This window comes from Rattus norvegicus, chromosome 20, assembly GCF_021556685.1.
Source record: "Rattus norvegicus strain SHRSP/BbbUtx chromosome 20, alternate assembly SHRSP_T2T, whole genome shotgun sequence".
Taxonomy (NCBI): Eukaryota; Metazoa; Chordata; class Mammalia; order Rodentia; family Muridae; genus Rattus; species Rattus norvegicus.
The window spans coordinates 48,026,104-48,040,000 of record NC_141553.1 but is presented as its reverse complement, the minus strand read 5'-3'; the positions used below and the strand labels follow the sequence as shown (position 1 = coordinate 48,040,000).

At 44.8% G+C, this 13,897-nt stretch overlaps 1 protein-coding gene and 1 non-coding gene across 5 annotated transcripts in view; one reads left to right on the top strand and one right to left on the bottom strand.

The window, feature by feature from the left end:
* The window catches only part of Fig4 (FIG4 phosphoinositide 5-phosphatase), a 123,524-nt gene that overhangs the window by 29,891 nt on the left and 79,736 nt on the right, over nucleotides 1-13,897 (top strand). For all 4 annotated transcript variants that reach the window (XM_087597553.1, XM_087597552.1, XM_087597551.1 and 1 more), the window contains 4 exons: nucleotides 1,665-1,821; nucleotides 6,931-6,981; nucleotides 11,664-11,812; nucleotides 13,655-13,783. In XM_087597553.1, the coding sequence (XP_087453679.1) occupies nucleotides 1,721-1,821; nucleotides 6,931-6,981; nucleotides 11,664-11,812; nucleotides 13,655-13,783 (430 nt within the window). In that variant the 5' untranslated portion in view covers nucleotides 1,665-1,720. The remainder of the gene's footprint in view (nucleotides 1-1,664; nucleotides 1,822-6,930; nucleotides 6,982-11,663; nucleotides 11,813-13,654; nucleotides 13,784-13,897) is intronic.
* LOC120099040 (U6 spliceosomal RNA) lies at nucleotides 11,044-11,150 on the bottom strand. Its single transcript, XR_015646087.1, has one exon. It is a non-coding gene; the product is annotated as a U6 spliceosomal RNA (small nuclear RNA).

The following is a 13,897-nucleotide window of genomic DNA, read 5'->3' as shown; positions in this document are numbered from 1 at the left end:
GCATGGATGGTGGCTTCCTATGGTGGCCCTAATGGAGTCCCTTCTCCCCCAGATCCTAAGTCTGTGAGCAGTTACAGGAGAATTGTATGTGACTAGTTGGAGGAATGTCTAGATGTTCGGCTAAGGGTCTAGCGACGCTCTCCTTCTGTGAGAGGTCAGCGGCGAAGCCCCGGGTGCTGTCCTTTGCAAGCAGGCACAGCTGGCCTCCTGAAGGCTGCGGTCATTTGGCTCAGAGAACATTCACGCACACCATGGCCTGCTGTCCTTACCAAAACCTTAGTAGGTTTCCTTGTGTGGACATTTGTGCATTTGTTCGTGCAGCAAGACTGAACTTCCGGTGTTTGCTTTGGTTTATAAGTTCTACAAGATGTGGTTGTTTCCCTGGGGCAAGAATCTGTCAGGATCCTCCCGCTGTCCCTTCAGCACCAGCCCCCTCTCCACCTCTAGGAACTTGTTTTAACTGTAGAGCCAGAGTTCTGTGACCGGAGGGAGGGCGCTTGTTTTGCAAGTACTGGCCTGCTAAGAAATTAACACTGCCCAGCCACAGAGCATCTGACTCTTTAGCCACTGATGTACGATATATACATTCCAATTATTAGACACAAAATTAAACATCGTTTTGTAAACTCTTTAGTATGGGCCGAATATCCTTAATTAGAGAATTGAAAGTCCAAGGTGCTCCAGAACCTCTGACCTGCCCCAGCTTTCCTAGCTCATGAGTGGCTGTCTTCCAGCCACTGACGTTGTGGTTAGAAGGGGCTCCTGGCTGTATCAGTCAGGAGATGCAGAGACAGGTATGAATGGTTCAGAGGACCTCAGTGTGTGTGTTATGTGTGTCCTTTTCTTATGGATTTATCTCATTCTCCCTTTGTCCAGTGTTGATGATCAAGCCTAGGCCCCGGTGCATGCTGGGCAAACGGTCCACCACTGAGCCACTTTTCAGCCTTTTTCATTATGTACTTTTTACATTGTTTTCCTTTATCTCTTCTTTCTTTCATTTGTGTGTGTCTGTGTGAATGTGCGTCTAACTCCGTGTGTGTGTGTGCGTGTGTGTGTGTGTGCGTGTGTGTGTAAATCATAAAATATTCCATCTTACTCACTTTTAAGTGTACAACTCAGTGTGTTGTCTTTATTGCCAGACTTCTAGAAGGTTTTCTTTATACAGAATCAAAAGTGTTCCCTGGAACAACTCTCCTTAAGATTGTACATAATGTATACATTGTATACAACATGTATTCTATGTGTCCAATCATATATGTATATGCACACACACACACACACACACACACACACACACACACGCACACGGGATTAGGTTATGTAGCTCAGGCTACCCCCAGACTCACTGTGTAGCTGAAGATGGCCTGCTCTTTCATCCCCAGGGGTAAGATGGTAAATCCATGCCTCTGTGCCGGATTTAATCTGTGCCAGGACTGAACCCAGGACTTTGTGTACACTAGGCGAGTGCTCTACAACTTAGACACATCCCCAGCCACCTCCCCAAATAATTTTAGGTTATGTAAGTGCCAAAAACTTAGATGACTGTAAAGCTATAAAAGTATTAAAGTAGGAAACGTGCAAAGTCTTTGGTAAATATGTTCCTAAGATCATTTGCATTGCTAAGTTTATATGACATTATATTTGTTTTTTTTTTTTACTTACAGGTTTTGTCAGGTTCTTAGAAGGCTACTATATCGTATTAATAACTAAGCGGAGGAAGATGGCGGATATCGGAGGCCATGCAATATATAAGATTGAAGATACAAGTATGATTTATATCCCCAATGACTCTGTTCGGATTACTCACCCCGACGAAGCTAGGTACGTGTGCCCCGGTACCGACAAGTTAGTATTCACTTTCCACAGCAGCAGAACCGAAGAAATACAAGTGTTTTATAGAAACACCAAATGTTGGCTGGAAATCCCAGCGTCTGCTGGGGGCAGTAAAGTTCTTTTCTGGGAATTCGACCAGGACCAGCACTCACTCCTGAAGCTCCAGGTGTGGGAAACAAGGCTCACACAGCGTCAGCGTGCTAAGATCAACGCATGCCTTTTGATTATTTGCAGGGTAACCAAATGGTGACACTTAGTGTCACCTCTGTGTGTTTGTTGTGTGTGTTGTCTGTTTGTCTGTGTGCACGTATGTGTGTGGGTTTGCATGCACAGGCTGGGTGTTGGGTGTCCTGCTGTATAGTTTTCTGCTGCATCCCCTGGAGATGTGGCCTCTCACAAAACTGGACCTTGTTGTTCTCTAGCGAGAGTAGCCGCCAGCAGGCCCCAGTGATGCCTCTGTCCCCTCACCCGCCTGCTAGCGCTGGTTACAGGAGCCGTAGCTGGTGTTTTATGTTGTTAAGCACCTCACTCACTGGGCTGCCTCTCCAGCTCTAACGTCACCTTTTCATGGGAAACAATGGGACCAACATAGACTACCTGACTAGGTAACATTTTACTGAAAATGTTTTCCCCATTAAGAAACAGGCAAATCCATATTGTGGGATCTTTTGTAAAACAGGGATCTTCCAAGATGTGCAAATGTGCAAACCATCAAAGAAAAAATATAGACTTGTAGATTTAAGGACCAACATGACAGGTGCATCCTGTGACTTTCACTTAGATTCCCAGTGAAGACATGGCAGGGGTGCACACAGGTACACAGCTCTATAAAGGACAGTGTTAGGAAGCATACGGACTATAAACCAAGGTTCAGATGATGTCATGCTGTAAAATTCAAAGGACACCAAGGCAGACTTTATCTACAATATAATAAACAATTGTATCAGTAGCTTGGTATAGGAGGAATGAAGTAATATTTCCTAATGTAATCATAGAGATATATGATCTAGTAATACAGTAAGAATGTTTGGAAAACCATCAGGAAAAAAATCAGGAAGTAAAATGCAATACTGCTAAGTGTTTTATACATTTGGTCAGTAGAGGTTATCTGCACTTCATAGCTATATTGACATGAGGAAATTTACTGGAACAATTTGCCACTTTATGATGTTGTTGAAAAGAATTATGATCATCTTCATAGAAATGAAAATATGCTTGGCAAAATTCCAGATGCTTGTGCTCAAATCCTAGCTTACAACAGTGTCTCCCAACCTCTCGAGAGGTATTTATTAAAAGCTACAATAAAATTATTCTCACAATAAAAGTTTAAAAGCAAAGCCTTTAGTTTAGGTAAGGAACTATCCAGGAATATGCTACCATAACTAATATTCAATATTGTATGTAAAACCCTAGCTAAGGCAATGTTTATAAAATAAAAGGTTGATCAGAGAAATAAGGAATTAAGTGGAAACAGAGACAAATATTTCTAAGAATGCCCGTAAACTTTCAGAACTATGGCAAACATTCAGCAAAGGTGACTGAGGGAAAAGCAGTGTGTGAGAACCAGTGATGTTTCCACCTGCCTGCAGTACGTTGTCAGGGTTCTGTAGAGACTCAGAAGTCAAGGGATGAATTCTGTGTATAGAAAGGAGATCCACTAGAATGGCGTCTTACAGGCTGTGGTCCAGCTAATCCAACAATGGCTGGCTGTGAGTGAAAAGTCCAAGAATCCAGAAGTTGCTCAGTCCTTGAGGCTGGATGTCTCAGCTGGGCTTCTTATGTACCCGAATCCTGAAGAAGTGGGTTCTAGTGCCAGTGAAGGCATGAACTTGCCAGCAAGGCCAGAGCAAAAAAGAGCAAACGCTTTCCTCTACTGTGTCCTTACATAGGCTTCCGGCAGAAGGTGTGGCCCAGGTTGAGGTGTGCCTTCCCACCTCAAGATCTGGGTTAAAGGCCTGTCTTCACACCTCAAAGATCCAGATTAGAAATGATCTACCTACTTCAAATTAAGCAAAAAGCCTCACAGCTGTGCCCCTCATTTTCGGGTTTTAGTTAATTCCAGATATAGTCAAGTTGGCAACCAAGACAAGTCAGCACAGGCAGTAGCCAAAGAGAAAAGCGAGCAGTGCTGTTCATAGCACTGAGGACCATATGTTACCTGGGAGTGACTATGGCAAGAGCTACATAAAGTTCAGTGTTGAAAATGTAAAACAGTACCAGAAGATTTTTTTTTAAGCCCCAAATAAATAGGGCGAATGTCCACTTGTTCATGCATAATAAGACTTGCAATTATAAGGTTAGTATTTTTTAATTAATTGAGAGATACAATGCAACCAAAATCCAAATTCCAAGGTGTTCTCAGAAGCAAGTGGAATATACAAACCCGAAATTCATATTGAGGGGCTAGAGAGAGGGTTCAGCAGTGAGAAGCTCGCCGCCTTTGCAGAAGACCCAGGTTCGATTCCCAGCACCTACATCAGCAGCTCACAGCTGCCAGTAATTCCAGCTCGGGTCAGACCAGTGTCCAGTTCTGGCCCCTGGGGCACTGATACTCATGTGCACATAATCCTAGCACACATTTAAATAAAATGTAAAACAAAGGCTTTAAAATTCACATAGAAAATCAAAAGTTAATCTTGGTCTAGCCAACTCTGAAAAACAGAAACACAGCGGGCAAAGAGGAGGCTGGAGGGGTGGCTCAGCCTCGAGAGCATTTGCTGCCCTTGTGGAGGCTGGCAGCTCACAGCCATCTGTAATTCTAGGTCCAGGGCATCCCACACCATCTTCTGGGCTCCACAGGCGTCAGGCGTGTGCATAAGTATGTGCAGACAAAACACTCATGCTCGTAAAATAAAAACAAAGCAATGTTAAAGGAGAAGGGGAAAGGCTAAGCAGAGGTAGCCCTCACAGTAATTGAGGAATCAGATAGTATCTGTGGTGAGAGTGCTGGTTATTGATGAGGGCACAGGCATTGATCGGTGCAGAGAAGGAAACCCAGGAAACACCCACTTCCCATAGGGAATGGATCCCACAGAGAGAGCACTACAAGACCCTGGAGGAGACAAAGTTTTGCTTGTTTTCCCTTTGACGAAAGTGAGATTATATTCTAATCTCTGATAATACTGAACAAGCAGTTTCAGAAGTACAAAGGAGAACAGTTTTATGACCCTGGCATGGAGGACGATTACATAAATAAAACACAGAAAGCACAAGGCAGAAGGAAAGCAGCGATGAATGTCAATGCTCTCAAAACCAACAGTGTCGTCACAATACAGGCGTTTAGGAGTCCAGGGTCAGATAGACAGAGCACCCAACCTGGCTCAGTGCAGAGACGCTCTGAAGGGCTGCTCTGACCAGCGATGCTAAGACCAGCCCCGAGAAGTGCTCCAGAGTGAGGGGCGGGCAGCACAAGAGACGGGCACCTTGCTCACAGTGAACTCTAACGCTGGGCCAGTTCCTCCCCTTTAGTCGGATGGCACCTGCCGTCATCAAATGCTAGCAGGGATGTGGGAATTATTTACCCTCTGCTTACACAGTGTCAGGGAGTCCTCACACCAGGAGTTGGAGTTATACTGGGTTAAGCCTTAGCAAATACAGTTTACATGTTGCAGTAAAACTGAAATGTACAGTGTCTACTGCAAGTGGTTCAGCCTCTGTACACGGCCTCAGAGGAACTGACAGGTGTGGACAGGAAAGTGCAGTATTCTTGTGTGCGTTGTATTTCCTCTTTTTAGGCTTCGCTTTTCTTTTTTAACTCCTGAGACAGTGTCTCCCTATGGAGCTCAGGCTGGCCTTAAACTCACAATGAGCCTCCTGCCATAGCCTCCAAGTGCAGGGATCACGGGTGTGTGCTCCTACACCCAGCTGCAGGGATCACAGGTGTGTGCTCCCACACCCAGCTGCAGGGATGTGTGTGCTCCCACACCCAGCTGCAGGGATGTGTGTGCTCCCACACCCAGCTGCAGGGATCACAGGTGTGTGCTCCCACACCCAGCTGCAGGGATCACAGGTGTGTGCTCCCACACCCAGCCTCAGGGATCATAGGTGTGTGCTCCCACACCCAGCCGTAGGGATCACAGGTGTGTGCTCCCACACCCAGCTGCAGGGATGTGTGTACTCCCACACCCAGCTGTAAGGATCACAGGTGTGTGCTCCCACACCCAGCTGCAGGGATCATAGGTGTGTGCTCCCACACCCAGCCGCAGGGATCGTAGGTGTGTGCTCCCACACCCAGCCGTAGGGATCACAGGTGTGAGCTCCCACACCCAGCTGCAGGGATGTGTGTGCTCCCACACCTAGCTGCATTGTCTAGTTGAGGAATGCAGAAATAACACATGGCCTTTAACATATGTGATGACGTAGCAACAGTTCAACAAGTTAAATCCTTAGTTCTCAGTACAGCTGCATCCACACAGTGCATGGGAACTGAGAGTTGCAGAAAAGCATACAGGGTTTGAGGTGATCCTACAAAGATGTCCAGTGGACTATATGAAGATTCCTACACCAGCAAAGTAAAGGCACCACAGCCTGAGGATGGGAGCAGAAACTCAAACGTTGCCTCTGGAGAAGGAACAGGGCTGGTGGGTCTAGAGAGAATTTTAACCCTGAAAAGTATGACTTAGTTACTTAGCTAAGTGTGAATGTGAACACATAGAAATAACTGTGGACCAGTGTCTCGTGCGTGGTGGGCTGGAGGGATATTCCATCCTGTCCTCTTTCCGACCTTCAACTTAGTTACGGTAACTCACAGCGTCTTGGTTACTTTTGCGCCTTCCCTTTCTCCGTCTGCTCAAGATTTGTAAAGCTCACTGGGAACACCACCACCACCACCACCAACAACAACTGTCTTTACTCCTCCCTTGCCCCCATACCCTGCCCGTGCACTGCCTGGTTGGGAAGCACAATCGCTGCATAATGGGGTGCACGCTGTGCTAAAGGTGCCTATCTGAGCGATGATTGGCAGATGCGTGCCCATGCCAGAGACGCTGGGATGGCTCAGCTCAGTGAGCGCGCTCACCAGTGTAAGGATATCTCTGGCTGTGTGCTAGGCCACGAAAAACAGCATTTCCTCTTTATAACATGCTTTGTTTATTTTAGGTACCTAAGGATATTCCAAAATGTGGATCTGTCCAGCAATTTTTACTTTAGGTAAGTGTTTTCCTTTTAAAAACTTGATTCTTGACATTTTAAATGATAGAGTAGAGGTACTTATAGTTACCATGGAAATCACCTTTGTTTCCGGAAGAAATTAATACAACCTAAACAAATAGCTTCATTTTGGAATTTTTAATCATTTTTTCATAAAAGTGAAATTGTATTAGTTCTAATGCAGAGTTGTAACAGTGCCATAGTTCAGTTTCAGTTAATGATCTGGCAAAATTAAGTAGAAGCTAATTAGAAATGGGAAAAAGTATTTCAGTACCGATGCACTGCTGGTCCACAGTAAGTGAGTCGTTTTGCTGCAATGACTCTAGCATTAAGATTGAAGAGATATTCTAAGACTATGTTTTGGGAGAGGAAACAGAACTCTCTCTTGGTACAGAGGCATTTGTGAAGATCTATTTAACACAGGCAGCAAGCAGACGGACAAGCAGTAAGCAAATGGTAGAGCACTGTGACGAAGTGTTAAGATGGCCATGTGACCGGTCTGCAGGCTGGACAGACATTGCAGGCTGGACAGACACAGGTGTGATAAATGGAGACATCTGTCTGCTGTAGTGTCCAGGCATCTGTCTGCTGCAGTATCCAGGCGTTGGTCGGCTATAGTGTCCAGACTGATGTGGAGAACTCAAGAGCGTGTTCACCAGTAACAACCTGTGTGCATTGGTGGCGCTCAGAGAGCGGCTGCTTTGCAGTTTTCAAGATGTATCTTTAGTCATTAATAGAGTAAATCATTTATTTACAAAGTAAACACAAGCACAATGTAAGGCTAAAATCATTAAGTCCTAGAACAGAGGGTTCTCAGTGAAGTGATCTTTAATCCATCATCCCGAGTGGCTTGTATGTTTTCGTGTGTGTCTGATTCATCCACTTTTCAAGACTGTCATCGTACGCTCACGGTGTTATGAGCTAATACTGACGCTTGGTGGCGCTGCTATTCGAAATGGGCTCCTGAGTCATTCTTGGCCATACTAAACTTAATCAAGTCATTCCTCAAGTTATAATACATGTGCTGGGATCTCAGGGCTGCACCTTGCCCAGTTGGAAACCAGCTTCTTAGTATAACTTGTCTTCATTCATGGCTAAATGATATTAAATGCATCTGTCAAGCAAAGGTGGTAAAACTGAGTTTAACAGACAAAACTGAAATTAATTTCTGTCGAATTATGGAACTAAACTGGGGTACTAATAATTAATGTGTGACTCTCTCAAGGGAATTGTAATACTTAAGATATTGCTTAAATACTGTACTTGAGCCTCAAGATAGTTTCTGGAATTCTGTGTTAAAATGGATAACCAGAGATACTTAACAGTCGTTGGTCTGCGTCGTGCATATGAGCTCAGAGACCACGCATGGGAGGGCCTGCTCAGGTCTGCATTAGACGGGGCTCTGTAGCTGAAGGGAGGAGTGGACACAGGCTCTCATCCCCAGCCAGAGCTATCTGCAGGTGATAGCGGCTTGCACATGGAGGTTTGTTTCCTCTGAGGGAGTCTCCCTGGGGAAGGGAACTCCTGAGTAGGATGGCCTGCCTGCCCAGCAGCAGATGCCGGCAGAAGATGAACAAGCATGGCAGCGTCTCTGGAGGTTCCTTATCTCGGGACGTCTTCTCGTGGATCCCCTTTATTGATTTAATTCTATTTACATATATTCTTCTTCCTCTCTTTTAACCTTCAGTTCCTTCACATATATAGTATGGCTTCCAGTTTAGTGAATTTATGGGATTCATGAGTGTGTGATGAGTGGGTCTCTTTCTTATGCCTTCTCTTGGGCTCTTTTCCTCTGTTTGCTTGTTTTAGCCAACTCTGGTGTGTTAGTTTTGGTTTATTATATATTATATATTATTATTATTATTAATTATTATTATTATTAGCACATAAAGAAGTCTGTTTTTAAATGAGAAACAGAAGAGAGTGGATCCAGATGGGAGGAGAGGTGGGGAGAGGCTGGGAAGAATAGAGAGAGGGGGTATCGTAATTAGGTTTTATTATGTGAGAAAAACTCCTATTTTTTTTTTCTTTTTTCTTTTTTTCGGAGCTGGGGACCGAACCCAGGGCCTTGTGCTTGCTAGGCAAGTGCTCTACCACTGACCCCTCCTATTTTTAATAAAAGAAAAACTTGTTGATCTTATGAAAATAGAACCATAAATTTATTTTTGCTTAAAGACCAAATTTTATTTGTACAGAGCCTATGTTAATTTCTTTTTTTTTTTATTAACTTGCGTATTTCTTATTTACATTTCGAGTGTTATTCCCTTCCCCGGTTTCTAGAAAACATCCCCTCCCCCTCCCCTTCTTTATGGGTGTTCCCCTCCCCATCCTCCTCCCATTACCGCCCTCCCCCCAACAATCACGTTCACTGGGGGTTCAGTCTTGGCAGGACCAAGGGCTTCCCCTTCCACTGATGCTCTTACTAGGATATTCATTGCTACCTATGAGGTCAGAGTCCAGGGTCAGTCCATGTATAGTCTTTAGGTAGTGGCTTAGTCCCTGGAAGCCTGGTTGCTTGGCATTGTTGTACATATGGGGTCTCGAGCCCCTTCAAGCTCTTTCAGTTCTTTCTCTGATTCCTTCAACGGGGGTCCCGTTCTTAGTTCAGTGGTTTGCTGCTGGCATACGCCTCTGTGTTTGCTGTATTCTGGCTGTGTCTCTCAGGAGAGATCTACATCCAGCTCCTGTCGGCCTGCACTTCTTTGCTTCATCCATCTTGTCTAATAGGGTGGCTGTATATGTATGGGCCACATGTGGGGCAGGCTCTGAATGGGTGTTCCTTCTGTGTCTGTTTTAATCTTTGCCTCTCTATTCCCTGCCAAGGGTATTCTTGTTCCCCTTTTAAAGAAGGAGTGAAGCATTCACATTTTGATCATCCGTCTTGAGTTTCATTTGTTCTAGGCATCTAGGGTAATTCAAGCATTTGGGCTAATAGCCACTTATCAATGAGTGCATACCATGTGTGTTTTTCTGTGATTGGGTTACCTCGCTCAGGATGATATTTTCCAGTTCCAACCATTTGCCTACAAATTTCATAAAGTCATTGTTTTTGATAGCTGAGTAATATTCCATTGTGTAGATGTACCACATTTTTTGTATCCATTCCTCTGTTGAAGGGCATCTGGGTTCTTTCCAGCTTCTGGCTATTATAAATAAGGCTGCTATGAACATAGTGGAGCACGTGTCTTTTTTATATGTTGGGGCATCTTTTGGGTATATGCCCAAGAGAGGTATAGCTGGATTCTCAGGCAGTTCAATGTCCAATTTTTTGAGGAACCTCCAGACTGATTTCCAGAATGGTTGTACCAGTCTGCAATCCCACCAACAATGGAGGAGTGTTCCTCTTTCTCCACATCCTCGCCAGCATCTGCTGTCACCTGAGTTTTGATCTTAGCCATTCTCACTGGTGTGAGGTGAAATCTCAGGGTTGTTTTGATTTGCATTTCCCTTATGACTAAAGATGTTGAACATTTCTTTAGGTGTTTCTCAGCCATTTGGCATTCCTCAGCTGTGAATTCTTTGTTTAGCTCTGAACCCCATTTTTTAATAGGGTTATTTGTCTCCCTGCGGTCAAACTTCTTGAGTTCTTTGTATATTTTGGATATAAGGCCTCTATCTGTTGTAGGATTGGTAAAGATCTTTTCCCAATCTGTTGGTTGCCGTTTTGTCCTAACCACAGTGTCCTTTGCCTTACAGAAGCTTTGCAGTTTTATGAGATCCCATTTGTTGATTCTTGATCTTAGAGTATAAGCCATTGGTGTTTTGTTCAGGAAATTTTTTCCAGTGCCCATGTGTTCAAGATGCTTCCCTAGCTTTTCTTCTATTAGTTTGAGTGTATCAGGTTTGATGTGGAGGTCCTTGATCCACTTGGACTTAAGCTTTGTACAGGGTGATAAGCATGGATCGATCTGCATTCTTCTACATGTTGACCTCCAGTTGAACCAGCATCATTTGCTGAAAATGCTATCTTTTTTTCATTGGATGGTTTTGGCTCCTTTGTCAAAAATCAAGTGCCCATAGGTGTGTGGGTTCATTTCTGGGTCTTCAATTCTGTTCCATTGGAAAAATATGGAACGCTTCACGAATTTGCGTGTCATCCTTGTGCAGGGGCCATGCTAATCTTCTCTGTATCATTCCAATTTTATTATATGTGCTGCCAAAGCGAGCACCTATGTTAATTTTTATGATTCTGATTTTCCTAGAACACGTTGCACTGTAGGAGCTTATGTTATACTCTTACCCCTGTGTCGTGAAGTTCGCAGTTACTTTTGCTCATGCGTAATCTATGGCGTGAGGCCATGCGCTTTTGATGAGGATACTATACCCCAGTGTCTCACCTATAGAACCACATTCACGGGCATAAGATGGGGTGACTCGGAACGAGATAGGAGACTGATTTCATCATGAAACAAAAGCAATTTATGTGTGTCAACCAATGGATGGATGTGACCCACATCGTAAGTGTGGATTTCTAGTGTGCATGATGAAGTTGGGTCTCGAGGTTTCTATTAACTTCCAATCGTGTTTGCATTCGGCTGTGTTTGCAGCACTTGTTAATGACATTGTTTCAGCGGAATACCAGGCACAGAGGAATTTAGCCCCCAGATTGTAATTCCCTGTGGGAGCCGAGACCGTGAAATGCCGTTGCTTCTGTGATTCTTACGTCTGAACTCTTCTCTCAGTTACAGCTATGATCTGTCCCACTCCCTTCAGTACAATCTTACCGTCCTGCGAATGCCCCTGGAGATGTTAAAGTCGGAAACATCCAAGACCTGCCAGGAGAGCTTCGACATCTTTGAAGATGAAGGGTTAACTACGCAGGGCGGCAGTGGTAGGTGACGTCTGCACATTTGGTACATTAGAATGTGGCATCTCATTAGAGTCTCCCACGTTTCTCATTCTTTGCCCCTCAGTGGCCTTCATCCTTGTGGGTTGTTTTAGAAACATGGACTTGAACAATTCCATTATCAAAGCCATCACTAATCACTGTAGCTGGCATTTGCTACTTTGTGGGTTCTTCTTTCTTCAACCTTCTCCACCCTTTTCCACCTTTCAACCTAACACTAGATAGGAGAGGAAAAAGGATAAAGGGAGAGAGGGAAGGAAAGAGGTCCCTGAATCTAATTATGTTCTCATTTCTCGTTTGAGTGTGACTACTGACAAACCATAACTAACCCATGACCAACATCACCAACCAACCTCTCGGGGCCTGGACATTTTTTATACAATCTGAAAGTTTCCCAGAATTCCAAACATCACACAATTGCAGAAACTATCTGCAGTTGGCAAAATTATGCCTCTCCTAGAGCATGAGGCAAATCATAGTCAGCTGCTATGGTCAGTCCAAAGCAGCCCCATATCCCACACTTGGGATTAAAATGAAAACACATTCTCAGAATATCTCTGTTTTTTTTTTTTTTTTAAGAAGCCAAAATTCCAAAATTGTCACTACAAATCACCATGTGATTTTATTTATAGGCCAGACAGAAATTATATGTTGTCCATTTCTAGAAATTATTCATATACTTTTAAACGGAGCACATTCAGATCTAGCCTTTTGGGGACATTTTTATGGAGAATTACCCTTTGAATATCATAGAGTGTACACCATCATATTTTTATTCATTGAATTGGTTGATTTTGAGTCAAGTTTGGGGCAAAGTTTACCCCGGGTTGCCTACTAGGTGCTGGGCATTTGCATATAATATGCAGAGCCACATCAAATGTCTGCTGGGTAAGTATAAGCCAGATGTATAGATAAAACAACAAAGTAGGAAACTGAGGCCCAGAGGTGAGGACGAGATGGTCAGAGTCCAGAGGCACCCGTGCAGCAAGTGGCAATCTCAGCTTGACACATCTGTCTCTCTTCTCTCTTCGAGGTCTCACGTAGCCCAGGCTAGCTTCAAACTTGCTGTAGAGCTGATCTTAAACTCCTCCTCCTGTCTTCTTCTCCTCAAAATAACCCATGGTGCCTGGCTTATGTTGTGCTGGGGACCAAACCCAGGGCCTCACGCACACTGGGCAAGCACAGTACCACACCCGAGCCCATAACACCCATCTCTCCTGATGCACTGAGAGGGCAGAGGCTTTTGTCTGTTTGTTTGTTGTATGCTTTTTGTTTATGTATGGTATATCTGTGCAGCATGTGTGGGCTTGGTGCCGAGAGGTCAGAAGAGGACCTCAGATCCCCTAAACTGGGGCTCCAGATGACCGTGAGCTGCCGTGTGGGTGCTGAGAACCCAACCTGGGTCTGAGCCATCTCATTCTCACAGCAGCTGCCTGTTAGATCCGGGCAGAGGCGCCAGGTGGTAAGGGGCACTGTGGACCCTCTCTGTCATGGCTCCAGAGTCCTCATCCCTGCCGCCGTCCCCTCAGACTATGTTCTCTGTGGCTCGATTTGCCCATTTGTCTTCATTCACACATCTGTCTTTCCAGCCTTCGTTTGGCTCCCACTCTCTTTTGATTAAAGACTCTGGTATCAGAGTCAGCAAACCCATGCCTTGTTAGTCTCTGAGGAAGCAGCACATGTCCTGGGTGCTGAGGCTTATGGTAGCGGGCTTCAGAAAACAGCCAGGGAGCGCGGTGCTGGCCAGCCGTGCGTTCTGACCTTGCGCAGAAGCGGAAGAGCGTAGCAGCGTGCGGATGCCAGTTCTTACCAACTTTTGTTTTGTAGGCGTATTTGGGATCTCTAGTGAGCCTTACATGAAGTATGTCTGGAACGGCGAACTTCTGGATATAATTAAAAACAGCGTGCATCGCGACTGGCTACTGTATATCATTCATGGGTTCTGCGGGCAGTCAAGTATCCTTCTTACAAACATTTAAGGTGCACATCATCACGCCGTGCCAGCGTGTGGGCAGGTCATACGCCGTAGGATTACAATGGGCACTCAGTGTACCTGTCCCAGTTAGGGTC